The 26,550-nt window shown below is 48.4% G+C and overlaps 1 protein-coding gene across 3 annotated transcripts in view; it reads left to right on the top strand.

Moving 5' to 3' along the window:
• The window catches only part of DVL3 (dishevelled segment polarity protein 3), a 51,526-nt gene extending 25,424 nt beyond the window's left edge, over nucleotides 1-26,102 (top strand). Inside the window, exons 2-17 of one of the 3 annotated variants that reach the window (XM_083504114.1) lie at nucleotides 782-851; nucleotides 6,555-6,676; nucleotides 7,747-7,853; nucleotides 8,565-8,700; nucleotides 9,993-10,086; nucleotides 10,281-10,350; nucleotides 11,402-11,541; nucleotides 14,045-14,121; nucleotides 14,803-14,870; nucleotides 16,161-16,211; nucleotides 16,327-16,476; nucleotides 18,279-18,410; nucleotides 19,172-19,339; nucleotides 19,952-20,164; nucleotides 21,899-22,291; nucleotides 22,725-26,102. In XM_083504114.1, coding sequence (XP_083360240.1) covers nucleotides 782-851; nucleotides 6,555-6,676; nucleotides 7,747-7,853; nucleotides 8,565-8,700; nucleotides 9,993-10,086; nucleotides 10,281-10,350; nucleotides 11,402-11,541; nucleotides 14,045-14,121; nucleotides 14,803-14,870; nucleotides 16,161-16,211; nucleotides 16,327-16,476; nucleotides 18,279-18,410; nucleotides 19,172-19,339; nucleotides 19,952-20,164; nucleotides 21,899-22,291; nucleotides 22,725-22,756 — 2,023 coding nt within the window. In that variant the 3' untranslated portion in view covers nucleotides 22,757-26,102. Of the gene's footprint in view, nucleotides 1-781; nucleotides 852-6,554; nucleotides 6,677-7,746; nucleotides 7,854-8,564; nucleotides 8,701-9,992; nucleotides 10,087-10,280; nucleotides 10,351-11,401; nucleotides 11,542-14,044; nucleotides 14,122-14,802; nucleotides 14,871-16,160; nucleotides 16,212-16,326; nucleotides 16,477-18,278; nucleotides 18,411-19,171; nucleotides 19,340-19,951; nucleotides 20,165-21,898 lie in introns of all 3 variants that reach the window. The other 2 variants (XM_083504115.1, XM_083504116.1) reach the window with 2 other exon arrangements.
• Nucleotides 26,103-26,550: the final 448 nt, after the last annotated feature.

The raw sequence follows: 26,550 nt of genomic DNA, 5'->3' as shown, positions 1-26,550 counted from the left end.
TTTTCCTTTGTACAGGATTGGGACCATCCCACCATGTCCCCTTTGACTTCTGTCTTCCGGGTATGTTACGTTATAGTCTGCCTTTCATACCTTAAAATACCCTTGTGGTAAGTTGTTGTGTGTAGTCTAGGAGCCAGCAATAGAAAGGGGATCAGTTCTCTTCCTCAGAATAAAACATCAATTGAAATATTGAGACCTGACTGGATAATGTGGCTTACTTTGATTTATCATTTTAAAGTGAACAATGTTTTCACCTGTCATTGTGCAAAACAGCCTTGTTCCCCCCCTATCTTTCTTTTAAGAAGGATTCCTATGCAGATTCTTGCTTAGTCATGTAGTTTTCTGGGCAGCCTAGACACGTCTCTACATCTCAATCTTGCTTCGCTTCACAGGGCTCTCTAAGGGATAAATGAACTGTTAAACACACACACTTCCTTTTATAGAAATCATAAATAAGAAGCAGAAATTGGAGAGGGCTTAGCTGCAAGTTGACAGATCCACAAATATGACCTGAGAAATAAGCAGATTAGGAAGTACAGATGTTTCTGGTTGGATTTGAGCTGTCTTGGTTGGGTAGGTAGGGCTTAGGATGTGGAATTGAGATGCATTGATGTATCATGCCCAATCTCCGCCTCTTAAGAAACATCCTCAGGTTTTATTTTCGTGGCAATCCAAGTTCTTCTGGGTTTTTTTGCCCTAGAATCAGGCTGCCAGCTCTGTTATTTTTTGACCTCATGTGCTGGCCTGTACTTTGACATCTGTCTCTCTCTTCTTTTTGCAGCGTTGTGAAGGAAGAAATCTCAGACGACAATGCAAAGCTTCCCTGTTTCAACGGCCGCGTGGTGTCTTGGGTAAGCTGGATTCTTGACCGGGTTTCTTTTTCCAGGCAGCCATGTACAGGAGTGGCTTGACCATGTGGGCAGGCTAAGCAGCCGCTTCAAGTGACATATTGGAATCCAATTAGCTGAAGTGCCCCTCCTCACAGGGCCTGTAACTGCAATGCCTAATTCTCAGGTTTACTGCGCCTGTGTTGCCTCCTCATCTTTGGTTCTCTGGCCTCTACTCACTCAGCACCTTCTCCTTTTCCATTTAAAACTGAGCATGCTCTATTCCACCTTGCCCAACTGGCCGCAAAGGAGCAGCAGCAGCAGCAGCAGCCTTGCCTAGGAAAAAGAAAGACAAACACAGCTTGTCCACTTGCCGGTCAGCTGGCAGTCTGGCATGCCGGTTTGAGCACTTTATACCACACTGGGCTAGGAGTTCAGCTCAACCATTGGAGAGGAAGGCAGCAGAAGCCTTAAAACTTGGAAGGTGAAAGAATGTGAGAGTTCGCGGCTGTGTGCATGTGCAAGTCTCCCGGTAGTCCTAAGCTGAAGCAATTCCCTGTTCTGTCTTCACTTGAAGAAGAAGAAGAAGAAGAGTTTGGATTTGATATCCCGCCTTTCACTCCCCTTCAGGAGTCTCAAAGCGGCTAACATTCTCCTTTCCCTTCCTCCCCCACAACAAACACTCTGTGAGGTGAGTGGGGCTGAGAGACTTCACAGAAGTGTGACTGGCCCAAGGTCACCCAGCAGCTGCATGTGGAGGAGCGGAGACACGAACCCGGTTTCCCAGACTACGTGACTACCGCTCTTAACCACTACACCACACTGGCTTATACTTTGATGTGAGAGGAGCCAGGGCTTTTTATTCCCCCCCCCTTTATCCCTTAAAAGGTTTTTGCAAGGTAGTTCCTTCCAGTGAATGCCTTAATTTTGCACATGTTCAGCTGAAACCAGGTGGACCACCTCAGAGTAAGGAGGGTTGGGGTTCACATTCTAGGCTCTGGAGCACTTCATCAAGCAGGACGCAATCCATAAAACCCATTTTTGGATTCCTTTGGACTCTTAACCCAGTGGGTAAGAACCTAGCAATGTAAAACTTTCTTAAGCATATCTACTCAAAGGTAAGTCCCCTTCCGTTCAGTGGAACATACACTGAAGCAAGGGTGCATGGGATGGCAGCCTTGGCATGAAAGAGGAAGGAAGCAGGGAGAGACTCATTGGCAAGTGACAACCTCTTCTTTTCCTTCCATGGCTGGATATTGGATAAGCTCCAGTGCATCCTCATGAACTAACTGATTGTTGCTGGAAGTAGATGGATCTTTGGTATGTAGTCATCAAAACAATTCAGTTTTATGCCACTGATAGAAAAGTTGGGCAAGTTATTGTGTTTGGGGACATGCTTTAATCAATTTGAATTAAAATTAATCAAGACCTTAGTAATATGTAAGTACAGCATGGTTCACCAGTGTTTCCCAAACTTGGGTTTGCAGCTGTTGTTGGACTATAACTCCCATCATCCCTAGCTAGCAGGACTAGTGCTCCGGAATGATGGGAACTGTAGTCCCAAAACAACTGCAGATCCAAGTTTGGGAAACCTTGGTTCAGACAATTATTCCTCATTTTATAAACCATTAGAAGAAAGGATCCTGGTTAATTTTCCTGGTTTATTAACCAACACTAACGTAGATTAAAATGCTGAAACTAGGTCAGTACACGTTTTCATAATGGGAAAGATCTCGTACCACTGCTAAGCTCCCAGCTCCTTTAAAGTCTCTTTCAGTGTTTGCCAGTGGAATGTAAACATCTACCCTAGTTAGGTCTAATGCTAAACTAGCAATCTGCTAAACAAATCAAGACAATCTAAATTAAAACCTCTAAAGTCACAGGCTGCTTGGTAGGTTCGATAGGAGTGAATGTGTAAAACTGATTTCTGACTGTTGGATATGCTGTAAAACAGCTGCTGTATAATGAAGCAGTGTCTTTAGCAGCCTCTTTTTGTATTTATTTTCAGACACATCCAGATAACTTCTGTGAGCTTGCTTTTACAGCAGCCATAGAATGGGCTGGGCTGGGCTGCCATAGTGTGTTTTGCTTCAGGAAGCAAATGTCTTAGCCCAGTACTGGCTGCACAAGCCAGATGTCGTCTTCTAATACCACAGGTCCCAGTGGAGTGTTAGCTCTGTGAGCTTAGAGGCCCGGATTTAGGTTGACGCTTATGCTAGATTTGGATTCTGAATGCTTTACCATCAGTTGCCCCTTTTATGACATGAATAATATCAAGACTGCTCTTGACCCTATGATTTTAAGGAAATCCTGCACTTGTTGTGCTCTACCAGGTTGAGTAGACCTCATGTTTTGGGTGCCTGCCCGAGGCTGGAAAAACCAAGGGGTGGTTCATCACTGAAAGCCCACAACTCATGACTGGTGCAATGTGTTGGTTTTATGGGTAACACATTGTGCTGGCCTGTTCTAGGGTGCAACAGTTTGCACGGTCGCTTTACTGTGGAAAAAGTCCTTCTTAGCTTCTCTCTCAGGGCAGTCAGTCACAGAACTGCTGATGCCATATTAATATTGCCAGATGCTCCAAAAATTGCTGCGCTGGCTGGTGGTGATGGGAATTGTAGTCCAAAACATCTGGAAGGCTCCAGTTGGGAAAGGCTGTTGTAAATGGTTGAACTTCAGCAAGGCCTTCTTTGGGGCTCAGTCCTATTCCTGTAATGCAGGGACAGTGATAATGTATGTGTTCATACATCATGCATAGCCACTGCTTCCACCTTCTGTTGCACTGTGTCACCCACTTCTGGAAGGGGGCCACCCACCCACACGCAGGAGGAATCCAGAGGATGGAAGAGGAGGAGATATATATACACACTATGAGCAGACATCTGTCCTCCCTGCTGCCTCGCTACCCCCCCATCCCTACTCCACCACCCTCCATTACAGATTTTGACCAATCTTCTCTTTCTCATAGAACCCAGTAGTCCTCATTGACCTGTAACGAAAAATGAATGAGGCTGCAGTAGGAAGACGTTTGATGGGGAAGACAACCTGTCTTGCTTATCTGACACTGGTATCAGTTATCACTTACCTGGGATTTGGGAGGGGGTGGAGAGACACCATATTTCCACAGCATCAGCTGCGTTTCTGTTTGGATAAAAGTTGAGGGGCAGTCAGAAACAGAGACTGAGGTTGGGGAGAAACAAGTCTCATAGATATGATCGGACCAAAAGTTAGTTGCAGCTGACGCTACAGCCCCTTTCACCCCTGCCCTCTGATGGATGTCAGTGGCTGCCGTCAATCGCCATGGGAGACATTGACAGAGCAGCAGCTGGGAAGGTTGGGGCAGCAGAGAGGTGAGGGGCAAAACCTGCCCCCTTTTAGAAATAGATGACCTCAGAAACAGCTATTTGCTGTAGAATATCCTGCTGAACTATATAGATTACCAATCCTTAGTAGCACCCAGTCCTAGAATAGTCATTATTATTCCACAAATATGGCTTCTAGCACACAATCCTGAAAACTTCATTTTGAAGAATAAACGAAGCTTCTAGCCCGTTTACCTGCAAATCGGGAAATACTCTAAACCTATTACTGTCTTAACAATCTGTGCTAGACAGAGTGTTGTAGAACTTTTGAATAGCCAGGCGTGAGATCTCTGCATTTATTCACCTTTCTCTTGGCAAGGTCCTGGCCCGCCTCCCCCCACTATCCTTTCCTTCCTTTTGCAATGATCCCACATTCTCAACCCCTGAATATTATCCAATTAGAATAATCAGATTTCCTAACTGGCAGGGTTTATTCCGGGCACAGAATTTTGAGATTTCTAGGCACAGCCTTTTGGCTTTGTATGCCATCTGTTTCCTAGCAGGACAGCTGGGCCCTTTGAGTGAAGAGTGGCCTCTTCCTTTGTGCATTGTGCCTGTCGCCTCCTGCTCTCATATCCCCCATGACTTAGGGGTGGGGTGAGGGTGTGTGTGTGTTGCTGGGTCCAGACACTGAGGAGCTATTTCAGGAGTGTGACTCTAATTTTAGGAAGATGGGGTGGGGGAGTTCAGCCAGAGTCCGTCCAGACAGCTCAAGAGGCCAGGGATTAGGCAGGATTGTTCATCCAAGGAATCCTGTCTTCAGGCATGTTGGTAGACGGATTCCCAGCCTGTCGCTCCTGGGAGAAAGAATCCACCTACTTCCTGTAGCTGCCAAGTTGGCTCTCAAGGCTCTTCTCTACATAAAGGTAAAGGTACCCCTGACCATTAGGTCCAGTCACGGACAACTCTGGGGTTGCGGCGTTCATCTCGCTCTATAGGCCGAGGGAGCCAGCGTTTGTCCGCAGACAACTTCCGGGTCATGTGGCCAGCATGATTAAGCCGCTTCTGGCAAACCAAAGCAGTGCACAGAAATGCCGTTTACCTTTCCGCCGGAGTGGTACCTATTTATCTACTTACACTTTGACGTGCTTTTGAACTGCTAGGTAGGCAGGAGCTGGGACCGAACAACGGGAGCTCACCCCATCGCGGAGATTTGAACTGCTGACCTTCTGATCGGCAAGCCCTAGGCTCTGTGGTTTAGACCACAGCGCCACCCGCATCCTTCTTCTCTACATAGGTTTCTTTAAACATATGCATTCATTTTAGCAGAAGGAAGTAACTAGTAAGTGATGGTTTAGTACTTTTAGGAAGTACTTGATGCAGGGGAAATGGTTGCAGCAGCACCAGCAACAATTAAATAACATCAAATATTCAGTGGGCTATCCTTGCATCTCTGTTTTAATGTCAGTAAACTGTTGGGGACGTGGGTGGTGCTGTGGTCTAAACCACTGAGCCTCTTGGGCTTGCCAATCGAAAGGTCGGTGGTTCTTTTTTTAAAAATCTCTTTTTATTAAATTTTGCTTGGATGACAAACAGAAAAAACAAAACAACAATTACAGAAAAAAAGGAAAAGAAAAGAAAAAAAATTCATATACAGCATATAAGTAACATCCATTTCTGTTACGGTTTCTTTTCTTTGAGTCTCCATATCTTTACCCATTTAGATCTTTTCTCTACACACCTATTGTTCAAATCCCCGCGACGGGGTGGGCTCCCGTTGCTCTGTCCCAGCTCCTGCCAACCTAGCAATTCGAAAGCACACCAGTGCAAGTAGGTAAATAGGTACCACTCTGGTGGCAAGGTAAATGGCATTTCTGTGTGCTCTGGCTTTTATCATGGTGTCCTGTTGTGCCAGAAGCGGTTTAGTTATGCTGGCTGCATGACTCGGAAAGCTGTCTGTGGATAAATGCCGGCTCCCTTGGCCTGAAAGCAAGATGACTGCTGCAACCTCATAGTTGCCTTTGACTGGACTTAATTATCTGGGGTGCTTTACTTTTTTTACCTTAGGGTGTCCCCTCCCCATCTTTCGTAGCTTTGTTTGTTACTATTTTAGCCTGTTTGTTACTATTTTTAGCCTGCAAAGCTGATTTTTAGTCTTCCTCTGAAGCCGCTTTTTGCAGGTGCCTCTGTAAGTGCTGTGGTTTGTCCTTTATCCCTGCAGTTAGAAGTTAGATCTTGGCTCCCATCCCAGCTGCACAACCTCAGAGTGACATCCTTATTTCTTATAGTGTCACTAAACAGATGTACGTAACTATACCCACAGGCTGCTTCGTTATATTGCAATATTTTGAACCTACGCTTCAAAATGGAAGAATATTTTTATCTGCCTAGGCTGGCTTACCTTCAGCTTGTTTTCTCCTTTCAGCTGGTGTCTGCTGAGGGGTCTCATTCGGACGCCGGGTCTGTCTGCGCTGACAATCAGCCGGAGCTGCCGCCCTCCATTGAGCGTACTGGAGGGATAGGAGACTCTAGGCCTCCTTCATTTCAGTAAGTTGTGTGTCTGTGTATAAGGAGCAGCCTTACCTTGAGCAGGGCAAAAGTTGAGCAGTTTCTCTGCAGGAAGCACGTTCAAGGTTCCATTCTCTTCTGGAGAAAGGGAAGCTTAGTGTCTGCCTGTTTCAAGTGGCAGGGATAAAAGTTAACACTAGAGAGACCCAATTCCTGAGCATGGTAGCCTTGTGCTTGGAGTGCTCTCAGCACGGGATCCACAAAGGAAACTGAGACCACTGTTGAACTTACTGGGCTTCTTTCCTCTTTTAACACTTAAACTTGACATAGTGGCTTATGGACACTGTTCTCTGGCACCCACTCCTGCCATATGTAGGAGTGTCCATAGCTGAGTGTTAATCCCCAGTAGCTCCTGTTGAAAAGGATCACAGATTGCTGGGAAATCCTGACCTTGGAAAGACCTTGGAAAGTTGCTCCTGTTCAGAGTAAACAGTAGCAGGCCAGATGAATTGATGCTTGGCCTTGGGGTAAGGTGCCTTCATACATTGCTGTTGCTGTACATGCTACCTTCATGTTGAACAAACCTCAGACCTACCCTAGAGGAATAGGGGAGCAAGTGGGATTCTTGGCAGCATCATGTAAAGGTCTATAGGTGCAGCCTGAGGACACTGGGAGCATTGGCACTCCAGATAGCTGCTGGTTTCTACCCCTGACCAGAAAAAGTATCTAGTGCAGCCTTTTCTGGAGTGTACTACTTCAAGGAGCCATGTGTTTAGATGTTTTCCTGGCACATGTGAAACTAGCAGGAAGAAGAAGCCTGATAACATTTCTCTCTGATATGCTAGGATTTTTTTACATATAGAAAGAAGAGTGTGCATTTGGTTTTTTAAAAAAAGAAAATAGAGGGAATGCCAAATATTCAGGCCCCCATCCTGCCGTCTGACATGGTACAGTCCAGAAAGGATTGCACAGCACACCTTTTGCATGTTTTAAGTTCTGCCCTCAGCCTTTTCTTTTTAAGCCTCACACTTCTGTGAGCAAATTTGGAGGAGGTGCTTCTGCGCAGTTTTTTACTATGTGTGTGTGTTTGTTTGTTTTTTACTCTGCAGTCCCAATACTGGAGGAAGTCGAGAGAACCTGGATAATGAGACGGAGACTGACTCAGTGGTATCGATACAGAGGGAAAGGCCGCGCAGGAAAGATGGACCTGAACATGGTGAAGTTTATTTCCTAGAGTTCAACTGGCTATAGTAGTAGTCCCCACCCCACCTCTGTCAAAGTCTGCTCTGCAGGCTGTGCTCTTGTCTCTGCTGCTGTGTGCATGGGTCAGGTTCATCCCCATCCTCGGGCCTTGGGAGGTCCACCTTCCCTGCCGCCATCCCAAGCCAACAATTTTTGAAATTCCCGTGCAATTCAGGGCCCCAGCAGCCCTGTACCCACTCAGGGCCTGGCTCCTCCACGGACCCAGCTGCCCATCTGACCAAATGGGCAGACTAACTTTCCCTTTTAAAACAGAGATTAAAAAATGATCTGACAAGTTGTGGGGAGAGGGACCCTGCTCAAAGATTGCTTGGGACTCAGGAAGGCCTTCCCCTTCCCATACTGCTCGTGAAAACTGGGTTCAGATTTTTAGTTTTCTGCTAATGGAAAGAGTTTGCCAACGAGGGCTCCTATGTTGATATAACCCACTCCCACTCAACCCTGCCAACCTCCTTCAGGGTTGTTGTTCTGTAGGATTGCCTAGTTTGCACAGTGTCTTATGAAGGCACCATTATTTGTAGGCCCCCTTATATTTTCGCTTCCCCATTGCTAGAAAGGCAAGTGGTGATCTTTTCCCAGGTGGGATATATATTTGTTTGGCTCTTTGAAGGCCTTCTCTTCTGAATGGTTCCCCTTGGCCGTTGACCCTCTCCTCCTTTTACTCCAGCCCCCAGGGTGAACGGGACAGCCAAGGCAGAACGGCGGCGGGAACTAGGGGGCTATGAAAGCTCCTCCACCCTCATGAGCAGTGAACTTGAAACCACTAGCTTCTTCGACTCAGATGAAGATGATTCTACAAGCAGGTAAAGGAATATTCATGGCTTGGGAGAAAGTGACCTGCTATGACTGGAGTCTGGTGAAGGATCCCAAATAAAAACTCCTCAGTTCCTTTTTCCAATCTAAGGCTTCTCCCTTGACTCGCCCCAGTCATTTCTTCCTCCAGATTCTAGTCTCCCTGGAACAGTTGCAGAAGCAAAGAACTGATTTGAGTTCCAGAGATTTGGCCTTTCTTCACATTGTGGCAGTCAGCCAGGGTTTGCAAAAGTGTGTGGACTTGCCAGGGACCTGACCCTGACTCTCTTGAATGTACGCGTAGGAGACACTTTGTTCAACTGTGCTTGTCTTATTTGCACACACTGCAGTATTTACCTGTGCCTCGTTTTTCTTCTAAAGAAGAACCATCGCACCAGTATTTGCCTGGAGTTTGGTAGACTGAGTGCAGGATATCTTTCATCTTCCAATTGCTCACATTGCCAAGCTGGTTTAGGAAGTTGTCCCTCTGTCCTGAACATTGCTCTGCCACAGTTAGGTACAGCTGCAACTAGAAACAGACTGTTGAGTGATGTGAACATCTCCCCCGCCCCCAAAATGCTCTGTAGGTATGTTTTGCTCACCACCGGCTTTTGTTAGAAAGTTGCCCACCAAACATGTTCAAAGGAGGACAGAGTGTATTCCAGTTCCTCCCCAGTTCCCTTAACACCAGGAATGGGATACCTATGATCCAGATGTTGTTGGGACACCCAACGCCCGTCTGCTCCAGTCAGTGGTCAGGGAAGATGGGAGTTGTAGTCCAACAACACAGCCGCCCCCTCCCTGCTTTATGCAAGAAGCAATAAATGAAACTCTTTAATGGTTCGCCAGGTTCCCCATGGAGTCATATTTCTCCCACAGTGTAAATCAGTCTTTGCCGAACTGGTGGCCCCCAGATGTTTTGAACGACAACTTCCATCAGCCACGGCTGTGCTTGCAGAGGCTGATGGGAATTGTGGTCCAAATCTGAAGGGCAACATGTTGGCAAAGCCTGGCGCAGAGCGCCTCTGCAGCATGTGGCCTAGCCTGTTCTAATCTCTTGGAACACATTTTTGTGATGTATCTGTTCATTTGCTGCTTTGTTTTTGTGTGTGCTTGGGGACAAGAAATGGATGGAAGAGGAGGTCCTCTCTTGTGCAAGGGATTGGCCAAGGTGGCTCCCTGACATCTTCTAATTATGTTCCTAGTTACCCAGAGGGGTTTTTTTTTTTTCCTCCTTGCTCCCCTTTTCTGTGGTTTTCCTGGTGGCCAGCTTGTGAGCCTTGCCTTTGCCTCCATACTGTAGGTTCAGCAGCTCAACAGAGCAGAGTAGCGCCTCCCGGCTGATGAGAAGACACAAGCGACGCAGGCGGAAGCAGAAAGTACCACGCATTGAACGGGTGAGATGCCTGGGAGGGTGTCTGGGAGTAGCGGGAGTGCTGCAAGTGACCTCACGAGTGGTTGGGCACAATTTAAAAATTAAGGAAAAAAGGGAGAGAACCTCTGAGGGCATTGTTACCCCACCCTCTCCACAGGTCTTGTAAGTGGCATGTAGGTTACGTTTTGGGTCTCATCCTCTTCCTTTCTGTTGTAGTCCTCATCCTTCAGCAGCATCACAGATTCTACCATGTCGTTGAACATTATCACAGTTACCCTCAACATGGGTGAGTACAGGTAGTTGCTTGAAGCCATTTGGCCCACATAACCCAGACTAGGATGGCGGGAAGGAAGTGGGCAAACGGATATTTTGCATCTCAGGCCTGATTGCTGAAGAGCAAACTACAGTCGTACTTTGGATCCCAAACACCGAACGTTTTGGCTCCTGAATGCTGCAAACCCGGAAGTGAGTGTTCCAGTTTGCGAACATTCTTTGGAACCCGAACATCTGACACGGCTTCCAATTGGCCGCAGGAGCTTCCTGTAACCAATTGGAAGCTGCACCTTGGTTTCTGAACATTTTGGAAGTCTAATAGACTTCTGGAACGGATCTCATTTGACTTCCAAGGTACCACTGTGCTGGATTTCTTCTACCATAGACAAAATGTTATTTCATAATGTAATGTTAAATGGCCTGTGCCATTTATTTATTTTTTACTAAGTGCTACATGTTTATATCATTTTCCATTTGTCCACAGTCTCTAGTATGTGCTACCACACAGGTAATGCCTCTCTCTGTGTGTTCCCCTCCTTCCCCCCCTTTTTTTAAAGCAGTTTCCTTTTTTTGCTTACCAATAAAATAAGATGATTTAGATTTGGTCATCCAATCCCCCCCCCAAACATTTTCAGCCTGTCTCTATTTTCTGTTGTCTAAAAATACCTCAACACTACAAACAACACAAGCAACACGACGACCAGTATACTAGATAGCACTGCAATTCTTATTGCATAATATACATAATTTGGTACAACAAAAACAAAATAGTGTTTTTGTTTTTGGTTTTTGGTTTTGCTGTACCAAATTATGTATATTATGCAATAAGAATTGCAGTGCTAGCTAGTATACTGGTCATTGTGTTGCTTGTGTTGCTTGTAGTGTTAAGTTTGCAACACGGGGGTTTGTTGTTCTGTCTAAAAATACCTAACAGGCATTCCTTGTAGCTAGTTAATGGCCTGACTAGATTAATGAAATGCTGGCCATTGGTTGTGTGCTGTTCTAACTGCACAGATATCTCCCCTTCGGGTCCCTTCCAACTCTATGATTCTATGATTGTGCAGAGAAGTACAACTTCCTGGGCATCTCCATCGTCGGGCAGAGCAACGAGCGTGGTGACGGCGGCATCTACATTGGCTCCATCATGAAGGGAGGGGCTGTGGCAGCCGATGGAAGAATTGAGCCCGGAGACATGCTGCTGCAGGTGCTTTTTAATTTTTTAAAAACTTTGAGAGCCAAATGTCCAAGAGGCCTTGGTTTCATGCTATACTCACAATACGCGAAGCTCAATGCGATGCGACGCGCAAAGGACTGGGGAGGAGCAAAGCAGCCACAGATTTCTGTCCAGGAGCCCACATAGTTGAACACTGAGCCTAGGGTTTGGCTGAGCATGACGTGAGAACCAGGCCTCTTGCTACAGAATCTGTTATCCTGTGATCACGACAGAGATTTCAGTTATGGCTCAGTTGGAAGAGCCTGAGACTCTTAATCTCAGGGTTGTGGGTTCAAGTCACACATTGGGCAAAAGGGGGTTGGGCTTAGATGATCCTCCTGGTCCCTTCCAACTCTACAATTCTGTGATTCTATACCAGAGAGTGTACTTGCTATCTGTGGAAGGTGGAGTTCACATCTCCGTAGAGAAGCGCAGGACAGAGATAAAATCAGGATGGCTGATTTGGAATGTCTTGTTTGTGTAAATGATGTGGTTCTTATCTCAAGGGAGCCCTGGGGCCATGATAAACCCTCTGGGCTGTGTACCTAAGGCTTTGAAAGCTTAAAACCTGCCTGTTACTAGGCAAGAACTGTCAGATCTAGGAAAGCGGCCATAGGTGGGGGGGCAGAGCACGCACTTCGCGTGTACAAGCCCAAAGCTCAGTCCATAGCATTTGTTTAAAACATCTTTAGTCAGCCCTTCACTGACAAGGAACCCCAGGGCAGAGAACAACAAAGCAATTAGTATTCTGCAGTACAAACACTAGAGCCGATAATACATCAACGCAACCATACCCCACAAATGCTTGGGTGAAAAATAGGTCTTCAGGTGGTGGCAGAAACTGCTAGGTGATTTCTGTTTCAGATAGAGAGTTTTCTATCTCAGAGGAATTGGCACCAGGGGACCACCACTGAGATAACTGCATAGCAGATCTCAAATGCCTGCAGCACAGCCGGGAAAGTCTGCCCTGCTGATCTTAATGCAGAGGCAGTTTCATATATATGAGCAGATTTTTCAAGTATTTAGGCCCCATGTTCTGTAGGGCTTCATAAATCACCCCTAGCCCCTTGAATTTTGCCCAAACAGCATATTCTGAGCAAATGGAAATCTTTCAGGGTAGGCGTTCCATGCCCCCAATGTGTTAAGCCACTTAGAAGCCTAGCTGTCACATTCTGCACTCGCTGCAGCTTCTGGATCTTCATCAAGGGTAGCGCCCCCCCCCCCAGCACATTATAATAGTCCAGCTGGGAAGTCACCACTTCATTGGTCACTGTAATCAGACACTCCCTGTCCAGGAACTGCTTTACCTGATGAACCAGCCATAGCTGACAGAAGGTGCTCCATGCTAGCTATCTCATTGCCCAAGGAAAGGGTAACCCCACTTGGAACAGGCCACAATCTACTTCTCAGATCTGATAATAGCCCATGCACAGCTCCTCTGTCTAGTTTGGTTTCAGTTTTGTGACCCTCCTCCAGTCCACCACTGTGTTTAGGCATTGTTCCAAGACGTGTACAGCCTCACCTGATTCAGATGGGAAGGAGAAACATGGCTGGGTGCCACTTTGCTCCGTGATGCTAAATAGCATGAGGGATACAATGGAACCTTGCAAATCCCTGCAGCACAAAGTGTGCCACAAGGTTGAGCAATAGCTCCCTTCTGAAACTGGCCCTGCAGGTAGTAGTGGAACCGCCAGATCACTGTAGGCTTCCTAACCCACGGAGCTGGTCCAGGAAGATGCCTTGGTCAATGGCATCTAAAGCCACCAAGAGATCAGGAGAAGCAACAGTCACACTCCTGCTGTCGCGCTCCTGATACAGGTCCTCAGTCAGGGGAGCCAAGGCTGTTTCAGCCTGAAGCACAGGACTGAACCCAGACTGGAAAGGGTCAAGGCAATCAGTTTCTTAGAAGACTATCTGATGTGGAGCAGCCACTGCCCTCTCCAGCACATCTCTACCTTGAAACGGTGGCAGGGCTGGGAAATACTTCTACCTGATGGCGACCAGATTGATCTATCTATCCCAGGGGTCAGCAGACTTACTGCACCTCGGGCTGGTGTCTCCAGCGCCAATCGTGCAGTGGGCTGGAGGGCGGGGGAGCGCGTGCCCATACGTGTGCGCACACACGCTATTTCCGGCGCACTTCCGGGTCAGAGGAGCATCGTAAATAGCTTGTGCACATGTGCACGGGCCTCCTCTGACCTGGATGTGCACTGGAAATAACTTGCATATGCGCAAATAACGCTTGCACATGTGCACAAACTATTTCCAGTGCTTCGGAAGTGGGCAGCCACGCAGCGCAGTGCCGGTAAGAGCGGGCGGCAGCAGTGGGGGTCGCTGTGGGCTGGATAAATGAGTCCCTTGGGCCTTATCCAGTCCGCAGGCCTTAGTTTGGGGATCCCTGATCTATCCCAGTACTGCTGTTGGGCATCTCCACATGTTTATTTAAGATCCATACACTTTTGTGGGGCTCTTACATTTTCATCTTTCTCTGCAGGTGAATGACATCAATTTTGAAAACATGAGCAACGACGACGCTGTGCGAGTGCTGAGGGAGATTGTGCACAAGCCAGGGTAGGTGGCCTTTTCTCCCCCTGCAGCTCCTAGGCAGCTCACTCTCCAAACCTACAACTGTTCTTGGGAGTGTGGGCTTGGTGGCGTCTGGTAATGCAGGGCTGGCGCTCAGTTTCTAGCAGTGCCCCCTGGTGCCCTGCAGAAGATCCATGGCCATCTTGGACTGCTGACTGTTCCAAGTGGGCCTAGAGGACAGTTAAGTCCCGCAGATCAGTAAAAATAAAAATTTTCAAGGAAAGATAGCCCAAGGTTTACAGGTTCGTTGTGTGCGAGCAAAAGACAAAGATAGTGGCACCAGCCTTCATCTTTTCTAGTTGCTGCATTTGGGTTTGGTGGCAGTGGAATTCTGTTTAGGCAAAAGGACAGCCTCTCTGGCCCCTGACATTTTGTTTTCCCCTTTTATATTATGTTATTTACTTTGATATAGCAGAAAGGGGAACACAAAGTGTCAGGGGGCCAGTGTTCAAAGCAAGCGAGAACTTCTCACATGTTTCCCTGTCTTTTTCCATCATAATACCCCAGGACTGAGCTTTAGGGATGTAAAACTCACCCACTCTGTTTATAGGGGAAGATTTATTCTTGTTTCTTCTGCATGTCTAGACGTGTGTATGTGGGTGGCTTTTCTGCGAACTGAGCTGACCAGATCTGGTAGCAGTGACAGCCATTGTGTTTCTCTTCCAGGCCCATCACTCTGACTGTTGCCAAGTGCTGGGATCCCAGCCCCAGGGGCTGCTTCTCGCTACCCAGGAGTAAGTGGTTTTTGCTTCATTTCTTAGTTTGCTTATTAGTGTGCATGAGGACTGGTATTCTATAGAACCAACAGTTAATAACGTGTCTCTCCCCTTCCATATTGCCTTGTTGCAGGATGCAAGTGGCCAAGGGAGTTGCATGTTTGAATGCTCCTTTACTGGGATAGAGTAGGGGCTCCTTGTACCCAAATAGTGTATGGGAGAGAAAGCTAGGCCAAAGCCCTTCACCCTGCTAGTTTTACAACATAGAGGGAGATTTTATATACATGAGACCCAGTGTGGTCTAGCGGTTAGAGTGCTGGACTGGGATTTGGAGGGCCAGGGTTCAAATCCCCACTCAGCCATGAAGCACCCTGGGAGAACTGGGGTGCCAGTCGCACTGGCTCTCAGCCTAACTTACAGCACATGGTTGTTGGGAGGGCAAAACAGGGGGGGGGGGAGAAGCATGTTTGCCACCTTGAGTACCTTGGAGAAAGGTGGCATAAAAATGTAACAACAAATAAATATTTTGTAGGCGTGATCCCTTACCTGCATCAATAATAATAATAATAATAATAATAATAATAATAATAATAATAATAATACAGTGGTGCCCCGCAAGACGAATGCCTCGCAAGACGGAAAACTCGCTAGACGAAAGAGTTTTCCGTTTTGGAGGTGCTTCGCAAAACGAATCTCCTATGGGCTTGCTTCGCAAGACGACAATGTCTTGCGAGTTCCTGCTGGTTTTTTCCCCCTCCCCCCCTTTTTCTAAGCCGCTAAGCCGCTTATCAGCTGATCCGATCAGCAGATAAGCCGCTAAAAGCCTCTAATAGCGCTAATCTGCTAATCCTTCAATGGGCTTGCTTCGCAAGACGAAAAAAACCGCTAGACGAAGAGAATCACAGAACGGATTCTTTTCGTCTTGCGAGGCACCACTGTAATGATGATGCTGATGCTGATGTATTACTTATACACAACCCATCTGGCTATCTTGGAAACCCCTGACTGCTTCTTTCTGTTGAATGTATAAATTGGCCCTAAGGGTGTGACGGAGGTTTCAAACCCCTTTTTTCTGGTCCTCTGTGCTGCTCTCTCTTTCTCTGCCTCTCTCCTGCCCCTTTCCATCCCTGCCTAATCAGTCCCCTATTCCACATCACACCCAAGACAAGCTACCAAGTTAGCAGGCCAATTACCGGCATGCAGCCCATGCCCCGCATACCCTCCCCGTGCCCCCCTGCCCGCCTCCGCCTAGGGGGAGCTCCCCCCGCACCCCTCATGTTGATCCTCCCTCTCTTCTTTCTCCCCCAGTTGCTCCCCAGCGGATCTGGGCTGGGCCAGACTCTCCATGCTCCGATCCGGGTGAGTCCCGGCTGATGCTGGGGGAGGACAGGGCTTGCTCAGAGGTGGCAGGTTTGGCGAGAGGGGATGACTCTTGAGGAGGGGCCTCCTCACGTGCCCTGTGTGTTCCCTTTAGGTGAGCCCATCAGGCCCATTGACCCAGCAGCCTGGGTTTCCCACACCGCAGCGATGACCGGCACCTACCCAGCGTACGGTATGAGCCCATCCATGAGCACAATCACTTCCACCAGCTCCTCCATCACCAGCTCCATCCCAGAAACCGAACGTAAGTCCTCGTGCCTGTGTGTCCCCCACCCCTGCTCGGCTTCTGGTCACCTGCACGCCGTAACCTGATAGGAGCAATACACGCACAGGGGCAAAACCCAGATTTGAGGCTTGGAAAGAGGATGGTTTCCCTCAATAGATCTTGAGCTGCATGGAAAGAGGCGTTTGCTCCGTCTTTTGCTAAAGCAACAGGGATGCTTTTAGAAGCTAAATATTTTAGACCAAAGATTGGAGGATGAGCAGGATGAGGGACCTGTGTGAGGCTAGGCGAAACAGAAGGCCACAGATTTCTCCACTTAGTTGCTTCTTCTAGGATAATGAGCGTTTCCTGTTTGTTTGTGTGGTCGGTGGGAGAATCAAGAGGGTTGCAAAAAGGAGGGAGGAGAACCCTGACAACTTTACAGGGCCATCTATTTTTATTTATTATATGTATTAGTAGCATTTTTATATCCATGCCTCAAAGCGACTTACACGTTGAAAATAAAAATAACAAAAGACATCACATAAACAAGTAGCAGTGTGCCGTGATTTTTCTGGTGGAGCAATATCCTTCTCAGTGAAGCAGCGTTGACTGAATTGCTTGAGATAAATGGCTATGTTTGGGGCTTAAACACTGCAGAGTCCCTTGTAAATGGATTGAAATTAAGCAGTCGCTGGCTGAAAACCCTGAACAGTCCCAGAACAACTTCAGGGAACATGGGTTATTCAGGTGGACACAGTGCTGGCTTCCTGTTAGGCAAATGGTGAGGAAGTTGGAAGATGTGATGCTGAGCACAGGAGAACTTACCCTCTCTTCCAAAAGGGAGCTCAAGAGAGGAAAGGTGGATGTGTTAGGAATTGTGCAGCAAAGAGGTGCTTTTGGGACAGCTGCCTCATAGCGCTGGCCTCTGAGTGGGTTTTGGCCAGAGGCTATGAAGTTGGCCTGTTGAAAAGACTGGCAAGGCCTGGTGCTGCAGCTTAGTTACTAAAACTAACCAGATGTGTACCTGATCAGGTGTTTAAGCTGCTTTGAGCTTTCTAAAAAAAACACTGTTGTTGAAGGATAAAACAGTCTGGGTAGTAATGGAGGTTGCGTGCGAGGGACTGGCAGGGCTCTGCAGAGCAGATGGAAGGTGTAGCGGGCCAGAAGCTGACCTGGGGGAAGAGGGTCATGATTTATGGGGTTTTGTGCCTCCTGCGAGGCAGCAGCCAGAGATGGGGGAGGAAGGACAGGATGTGCTAGGAGAGGAGGGAGATGCGGTGTCTGAATACCCTCCCCACTGTCCCCCAGGACTAGGAGCAGCTTGAAGAGGCAGGCACAGCTACAACTTCCGTGTCGAAGGTCTCAACAGGCTGTCAGATGAGGGTACTTAAGTTTGGGGTGGCCACCCATTGCGCCAGCAGTCCAGCTCGGAGCATAAGCCCGGGGAGGTGCGCTGACTGCCTAGTCACCAGAAGTGTGTGTGTGTGTTTAGTGCACCTCTGGGGCAACTGTAAATTTGTGCTTTGTCAGTAAGGGATTAAACCACTGGCCATTTGTCCTGCTTGGGCTGGGGGTGCTCAGGGCGTTGTGGTTAGACTGCAGTTGACTGTTTCTAGGAAAAAGGCAAAGAGCAGCCCATTATGAGGCCTGCTGCTCTCTTTTTTTGCACCTTCAGTGGTTCTTAGGGGGAATCCTGACCCAAGAAGGATTGCAGAAGCTTAGGGTGTGCCTGTGATGTATTGTTCCCTTGCCCTACCCTCCTGTGTGTGGCACCTTCATGTGCTCCTCTGCCTTTCCATCCCCTCTCATCTCTGCCTCCCTTCCCTCCGTCCGACCCGCAGGTCTCGATGACTTTCACCTGTCCATCCACAGCGACATGGCCACGATTGTCAAAGCCATGGCTTCGCCAGAGTCGGGCTTGGAGGTGCGCGACCGCATGTGGCTGAAGATCACCATCCCCAATGCCTTCATTGGTAAGACGCAGGCCCTCCATAGGGCAAATGGGTGAAGGGCCATGGGAGAACCACTTGCTGTTTGCCTCTCCCAAGCAGATAACGGTCTCAAGCCCCTATTTGAGATAAGTGATGGGAGCTTCATAAGGAGGACAGGTTAGATGTGTATCAGAGGGAAAACATACTAACCTGTTTGCAAGAGAAGCGTCTCTAAAAACAGGATTATACATGGCATCTGCTGCAGAATTGGAATCCTTAGAGTCTCAGCTTTCACTCTCTAGCCCTCAAGATCAGCAGAACAAAGAGGATACTTAGCATTTACACAGTGCACTTAAGTGTTTTATGTGTCCTGTAAGATGGGTCTTACTATGCCTGTTTCAGAAGTGGGGCTGGGGTGTCCTTGAGGCTTAGAGCATAATAGCTTGCCTGAATTGAGTTCAGGGGTGAGAATTGAGTTCAGGATTGAGAATTGAGTTCAGGGGTGAGTTCAGGGGTCAGAAACTTCTGGTTCACAACCTTCATTCTAAGCCACTGTGTTGCACCAGATCGAGCACAGAGGTTGGCAAGATGTTATTCAGCACGTCAGGAGGAGCATCTAGGTACATTGTGACTCCATCATGACTTCTGAACATCATCTTCTTTATAGCCCAGTAAGCTGGACTAAGGCAGCAAAAGAAGGCTGGAGCCAGCTTCCCTCCAAGCACCTTCTTCTCCTCAGAGCAGAACAGGTGCTGTCTGCTTCCATCCTTGCTGAGTCCCTCTTTGCTGCTGTCTCTTGGCAGGATCCGATGTGGTGGATTGGCTCTACCACCATGTAGAAGGCTTCACAGACAGGAGAGAATCCCGCAAGTATGCCAGCAACCTCCTGAAGGCCGGTTACATCCGACACACTGTCAACAAGATCACGTTCTCGGAGCAGTGCTACTACATCTTTGGCGACCTCTGTGGCAGTAAGACTCCTTCTTTGCACTGTGCAGGGGGTGGGGGAGCAAGAACAGGTAGTGGGTGGTTCTGGCAGGCTCTCAACGTGGCCATCTGTTTCCTGGGAGAGCAGAAGTAGGAGAGCCCTCAAAGCAAGTCCATGTGGCTTTACAGAATCATAGAATTGTAGAGTTGGAAGGGAACCCGAGCTCCTCTAGTCCAGCCCGCTGCAAGGCAGGAATCACAGCTGAAGAATCCACGACAGATAGCCACCCAAACTCTGCTTTAAAATCTGCAGTGAAGGAGAGTCCACCACCTCCCGAGGGAGTCTGCTCCACTGTCAAAACAGCTCTTATCATCAGAAAGTTCTTCCTAAAGTTCAGTTGGAGTCTCCTTTATTGCTGAACCTGACATTGTCCTTTCCCTTTTGTCCTGTATTTTGGAGTCAGACTAGTCACCTCCTCTGTGGGGATCTTTAGCTTTCAATCAAAAACTCCCCACCAGGAGATAAGCATCCTTCCATGCCGCCCATTCCCTGTTTGCACTACAACCTGAATTTCATAGGTAAGAAATGAGGATAAGCTCACTTATGCCCTTGCTCCTGGTGTAACCTTTGCCCTTTCTCTGTCCCTATTTCACAGACATGGCCAGCCTGTCCTTGCATGACCACGATGGGTCCAGCGGCACCTCCGATCAGGACACCTTGGCTCCTTTGCCTCACCCAGGAGCTGCCCCATGGCCCATGGCCTTCCCCTACCAGTACCCGCCACCCCATCCATACAACCCCCACCCTGGATTTCCTGACCCAGGCTACAGCTATGGAGGCGGAAGCGCGGGCAGCCAGCACAGCGAAGGTAAATGTGAGCCGTGTGGGACATGGGCGGAATTCCTCCCATGCCATAAAGATCGTATCACATGCAAGCACTTGGCTTGTTAAGTCTGAACAGCTGGGCTTCCTCTTGAGGAGCAACCTCGCTTCTGCCCAGGGATAAATGGGCCAAGTGGGTTGGGGAGGGGGGATTCGTTCCTTTGGATTGCAGGTGTTTGTTAGGGTCAAGTTCTTGTGAGTGTCCCAGAGCCTGAATTTGCTCAGTTGTGGACCTCTTTTGGCATCTCTTTGTCAAAGTCAGGAGGTTTAGTGGCTGATCACAAGGTTGTGAGATCTGCTTAGAGACCCTGTGGTTCCCAACGTGGGGCACGGTGGGTGGGGTTGATTTTTAAGGGGGGCAATTTGGGAATGAGTTATTAACAGTGAATGGCCTTTTAGGCTTCCTCCACATGAATAGGAGTTCACTTTTTGAATAATAAGAATATATGTCACGGCGGGGTGGGGCATGGCCAAAAAAGGTTAGGAACCACTGGCTTAGACCTTTGGGGAGGGGGGAATTTCATTTAGGGCAGAGAGATCTGCTGAAAATATTAAGAGCCTTCTCTGTAGCAGCACCCAAATGATACCCAAAGGGCCTTCTCGGTAGTGGTGCCTGCAGTTTGGAACGCCCTCTCATCAGATGTCAAGGAAATAAACAACTATCTGACTTTTAGAAGACATCTGAAGGAAGCCCTGTTTAGAGAAGTTTTAAATGTTTGATGTTTATCGCTTTATTATTATTGTAATGGGTTTAGGGGTTGCTCGTGCGTAAGTTGCCGCCACTCCTGGCTAGGTTACCTGGTTGAACCCTGTTTGGACAGCCTCTAGCTTCGTGGCTGTCTCAGTCGCTGGCAGAATCCGTCAGTGGGCGTTTCTTGAACTTCTTCCAGCACAAAAGTTCTTTGACGCCTAGTCTCCGCCTAGTCTCCCTGCGCGGAAGCCTTCTGCGCAGGGAGGGTGTGGGCAGCGGAGGACCCGTACTCTCTCCGCTGGTTTCCGGCGAGGAGTTTTGGAGCCTCCTCTCCGATTCCCCCATCTGCCCCCCTTCTCCACTGGTGTTACGCTGATTTCCTTCCCCAGCAGATGGGCTGCCTCTCTCCCTACTGGGACCCTCTCCGGCATCCCTCTGGAGCCTTCCCTCCGCCTCTAGCTCCGATGGCAGTTCCCTGACAATTATTATTATTATTATTATTATTATTATTATTATTATTATTCTGTTGGGAGCTGCCCAGAGTGGCTGGAGAAACCCAGACAGTTCGGCGGAGTATTATTATTATTATTATTATTATTATTATTATTATAATATCCTGGGAGATCTGTTTGGCTCTTGCCCTGGCCATGTTTTAATGCTGCCTGGTGGGCTTTCTTTATTTCTGAAGGCAGCTGTTTATAGGGAAGTTTTGTAATGTTTGATGTCCTACTGTGTTTTCATTTACTGGAGGATGCCCATAGCCTTTTGTTATACGATTGCCACTTTCCTTCTACTGGAGATCATACAACAACAACAACAAAATTAGTATAACACCGCTTTGCTTCCTGCTCTCTCTCTCTCCCCCCCCCCCCAATTTGCCTGGCTTCCCACTTTTGTGCTGCACCTCCATGGACTTTGGGCCCAATCCAGCAAAGTTACAGTTGAAGGCTCATGTGAGGTTATTCCTACCTATTCTGATGGGCCTGACCCAAATATTCTCTTGTCCCCCCCCCCCAATTTCTTGTGCAGGAAGCCGGAGCAGCGGCTCCAACCGCAGCGGCAGTGAGAGGAGGAAGGAGCGAGAGCCCAAGGCCGGGGAGTCCAAGTCGGGCGGCAGCGGCAGCGAGTCGGACCACACCAGCCGCAGCAGCATGCGGAGGGAGCGAGCGGCCAGCGAGCGCTCGGTGCCGGCCAGCCAACGCAGCCACCACTCGATGGCTCACAGCATCCGCAGCCACCACAGCCAGCAGTCCTACGGGCCTCCCGGCCTGCCGCCTCTCTACAGCCCTCCCATGCTGCTGATGCCTCCGCCGCCTTCCGCCCTGGGACCCCCGGGGGCTCCCCCTGGCCGAGACCTGGCCTCTGTGCCCCCTGAACTGACGGCCAGTAGACAGTCATTCCGAATGGCCATGGGCAACCCCAGTGAGTTCTTTGTGGATGTAATGTGAAACGCCGCCCCTCCCTCCACCTGCCTGCCGCCCCCGTTGGTTTTGTCTCCTAGGAACAGCCCGGCCTGCGGGGGATTCCTTTTCTTTTCTTTTTTTGGTCTTGGCAATTATGAAAAGGGAAAAAAACCCCGAAAATAAACTGAACTAAATGTTTTTGATTCTAATCCCTGCCTGCAAGAGGGCCCGGCAGCCTCGCCTGAACCACCCCTGGACTTGATTGCAGAGGCGCGTCCCCCCCCTTGCTTGTGCCAACCCCTCCCCCCATAACCCCTTCTCTAACCCATTAATCCGCATCTGCCTGGGGACTCTGCTGCTCGCCTGTGTTTTCCCTGCCGGCTCACTTCTCCTGCCCTAAACACATGCCCTCTTTCTTCTCGCCCCTTTTTGTGTCCCTCTCTGTCGAGCAGCCAAGAATTACGGGGTGTTTGACTTCCTCTGAGCTGGCCGCCTGTGCTGGGGAGAGCCGCAGCGTGCTGTGGTGGTTTGGCTCCCCCACAACCGAGGAAGATGCAGAGCCCTGCAGGCAGGCACTTGGCCATGTGGGGGCTGAAGATGGCTTCTTTCCATCCTGGTGGAAGGTGCCCCACCTTATCCATAACCCCGGGAAGGGAGCAGGGCTCAGATCCAGCTGTGCCTTCAGTCTTCCATCTGATAAGATGTAGCAGCTTGGTGGCCATTGGCATGAGGTTGAGAGGAGAGCTCCCACCTTGCCAGGCAGGTGAGAGTTCCCCTTGAGAGCTTCTCAGATGGTGATAAGAGCCGGAAGCCGCCAAAGAGGCTCACACCCTTCCTTGATTCTTTGCCTCCCATGTCTTGATTAGCGCCAATAGCGAGAGTGCCAACCCCCAGTATCCATAGTTCACGTTCCTGAAGGTACTACAGGTACAAGCGCCCCCCTTTCTAATATGCTTTCTTTCTCTACCCAAGCACTCATGGTGAGCCATCTTCTTGCTGTATCTCTTTGACGTCTGGTGGCCTGTTTAGTAGAGCCTTTTTTACTGCCACCTTTTCACACCCAGGTCTCTCTTGTGCCCATCAGTCCGTTGTCTCTTAAGCCAATCTGTTTTTAGATGCTCTCCGTCCCCCTCAGCCTGCTCTACTGTTTCGTTTAAATGCCGTGCATCCACACTACATAATCCTGGCAGCAGTATCCCTTGGTATTCCCTCTGCCCACCTCCCCCTCTTCTTTGTCTCCTACCTCTCTTTCATCCTTCCTTTTCTTTTTAACAATCCCAAAACTGAAAAAGTGATGGGGGGGGGAGGAAGAGATGGGGGGTGGGGAGGTAGACAAATATCATCAAAAAGATAATTTCATTAGCACAAATAGAATGAAATAAGTTCTTTGGGATTCAGGTTTTTAAGCAGAGATTGGAAGGCCACCTGTAATGTATGATCTAGTTGCGATTCCTGCATTGCAGGGGCTTGGACTGGATGAGCTTCCAACTCTACAATTCTATGAGGATTTTAACAAAGCAACTTTTGGGGTCGCCATGGTTGTGAACATGGGTGGATCTGCAAAATCAGAAGAGTTGCTGCACTAGGCTTATGTCCCAGGGGCCAGATGAGTTGCCCCAAGTGGACCCCTGCACTATGATTCCCAGCAGCAAAATAAACAGTAAACTTATGCGGTGCTCCTGTTCACTGTTCCTGTCACTCAGCATTGTCCTCTGCCACGACGCTACAGTCCCTCCTCCCCCAAACATTCATTCATCTTTCCTTGGCCATTGAGAATACACTGAAATTTTTATTGGGTTGTTTTTAGGGTCTCCCCCCAAAAAAGTATTTTATGTACTCCAGCAAATATCAGATTGCTGAGCCTCCTCCCTCTTGGATGCAGAAGTCCAGTAAATATTTTAACTGTATTTTTAACCATAACTATTCTCGACCATAGCTGCTACTAGAGGTGTGCTTAATTTACCCAAATGCCAAATTGTTTTGCTGCAGCGCCATCACCCAGGCTAAGGATCAGTGGGGCGTGGCTGTCTGTCCATAGCTTTTTCCTCTGCTACTTTTTAAAGACTGCTGTGGTGATCTGTAATCATGGACTCTTCCCTTTGATAGCTGAGGGACACGTAGTAATTTTACCAATGAACTATGACCACCTTTATTCTGAACATGCCCAAGGTTAGCTGAAGCCTCACCCTTAACTTAGACCAGCACATTTTATGCCAGCTGTCATGCCACTATCCATCCCAAACTGATGCTGAGCCATGCTTGGAAATGAGGCCTAACTTTTCACTGTTGTGCATGGAAGAGGGGGCTTTAAAAATGTACTCTCCAAGCTGAGTGCTTGCTTCCTCTGTCCCCACCCTCTGAATGAGCACCAGCACACCAGTGAAAAGCAAGTGAGCAGGGCATGTGTAGAAAATAAGGGCTCACTCTTGTCTCCCTTGCCGTCCTTTCCTTAGCAGCTGTTAGGCCTTTCTGGTTTCTTCCCTTTTCTTCTCGGACACAAGTGCAGCAAGGTTTGGGCTTGAAGGTAGGGGAAAAGAATCCCACAACCAAGCCCAGACTGCTCTGTGGGCACACTGTGTATTTCTTGGGTGTCTGGGATATAAGCAGGGCCTCTGGCTTACCCGCATTGCTTGCTACTGTGCTGCAACATAGACACGCCAGAATCGCACATGGCAGAATGTCAGTTTCCAAAACATTCCTAGCCCTCACACTTGCAGAGGGAGCACAGTGGCTGTGTTTGCTAAATCATAGAAAATGCAAATGGTTGAAGAAGGGATTTAGGAAGTCCAGAGACATCTTCACCCAGTGTAGTGCTGTGTCCTTCCTTGTGGATTCTGTTTAATCCCCCTGCCTTTTCTATACTTGTCCTCTCCACTCCCTGCATTTCTCAGTGAATCCTAGCCCATCCTTCTTAGCCACCCATGCTCAGAATTTCTTACATCTGCAGGTAGGGAGAGAGGAGTTATACTAAACTGCAAAGCACACAGACAGTCATGCGTGACTTTACACAATTTTCACACAGTTTCCCGTACAGAAGTTCTTGTAGGAAACTCATCACACGTGAAGCAACACTTAACTCTGCTTGCTATGGCAGGAATTTGTTCAGTGGAGAATTCCAGAGCCCTTGAGCATCCCACACCGATGCAAAAATCTGTACGATTTATCACAGCCTACCTTTAGCTAAACTGCTTTTGTGCTCTTGCCAAGGACCTGGTTGGGAGAAGCACCCTCTATTAGACGGTACATTCTAGTCCCCTTGCGGCCCATAACCACCTTTGGCCTTCCTGCCATGCAACAGTTGTCTTCTGCACCAAATATCAACCGTTTTTGGAATGTCTTGTGGGGCTTGTTGTTTTTAAGATTGAAGTGTTCCTTCACTCCTGCTTTCCTCTCCAGTCCAGCATCGGCTCCCCCTTTTTTGCTAGTCCCCTACACCCACCACCGTGATGCCAGTTCTTCTACACCTTTGCCACTGCTCTGCTCATTTGGTCTTTTGAACCATTTGCCCCCTTTCTGCCTACCATTAGTCTCTCTTTCAGGGCATTGCCCGTGATCTCAAGTGTCAAGTTGCCAGTCCTCCCTCTCTCCTCCTCTCTCCTCCTCCCTCCTCCTCCTGGTGCTATATTGCCATTCTGTCTTCCCTCTTCCTCCTCCTTCCTCACCTGGTACTACGTCGCCATCTTGCTCTCTTTTCAACTCCTTTCCCCCCACTTTGGTGCTATTTTCTCTCGTCACACATATTGCCCCTTCCCTCACGCACCCCTCGGTTTTATATAAATTGAAACCACCCTACTTTGTTTTTATTTATAAAATAGTTTTATTGGACTCCACCTTGCCTGTGTGTGGCTCATTTTTGTCAGTGTCCAGAAGATTTAGCCTGCCCCTTGTACACGTGACATCATCATAATCATATACAGTCGTACCTTAGATCCTGAACGCCTTGGTACTCAGACATCTTGGCTCCTGAACACAGCAAATTCGAAAGTGAGTGTTCCGGTTTGTGAACGTTCTTCAGAACCCGAATGTCTGACGGGGCTTCTGCGGCTTCCAATTGGCTGCAGGAGCTTCCTGCAGCCAATCAGAAGCCACACTTTGGTTTCCGAACATTTTGGAAGTCAAACGGACTTCCAGAATGGATTCTGTTCGACTTCCAAGGTACGACTGTATTTTTTTATTATTAATTATTATTATGTATGTGCTGCCCATGTGACTGGGTTGCCCCAGCCACTTTGGGTGGCTCCCAACAAAAAATATTAAAAAACACAATACTACAACACA

This window comes from Podarcis liolepis (genome assembly GCF_965112155.1).
Source record: "Podarcis liolepis genome assembly, chromosome: 5".
Taxonomy (NCBI): domain Eukaryota; kingdom Metazoa; phylum Chordata; class Lepidosauria; order Squamata; family Lacertidae; genus Podarcis; species Podarcis liolepis.
The sequence above is the reverse complement of the archived record's forward strand: the minus strand, read 5'-3'. Positions and strand labels throughout refer to the sequence as shown.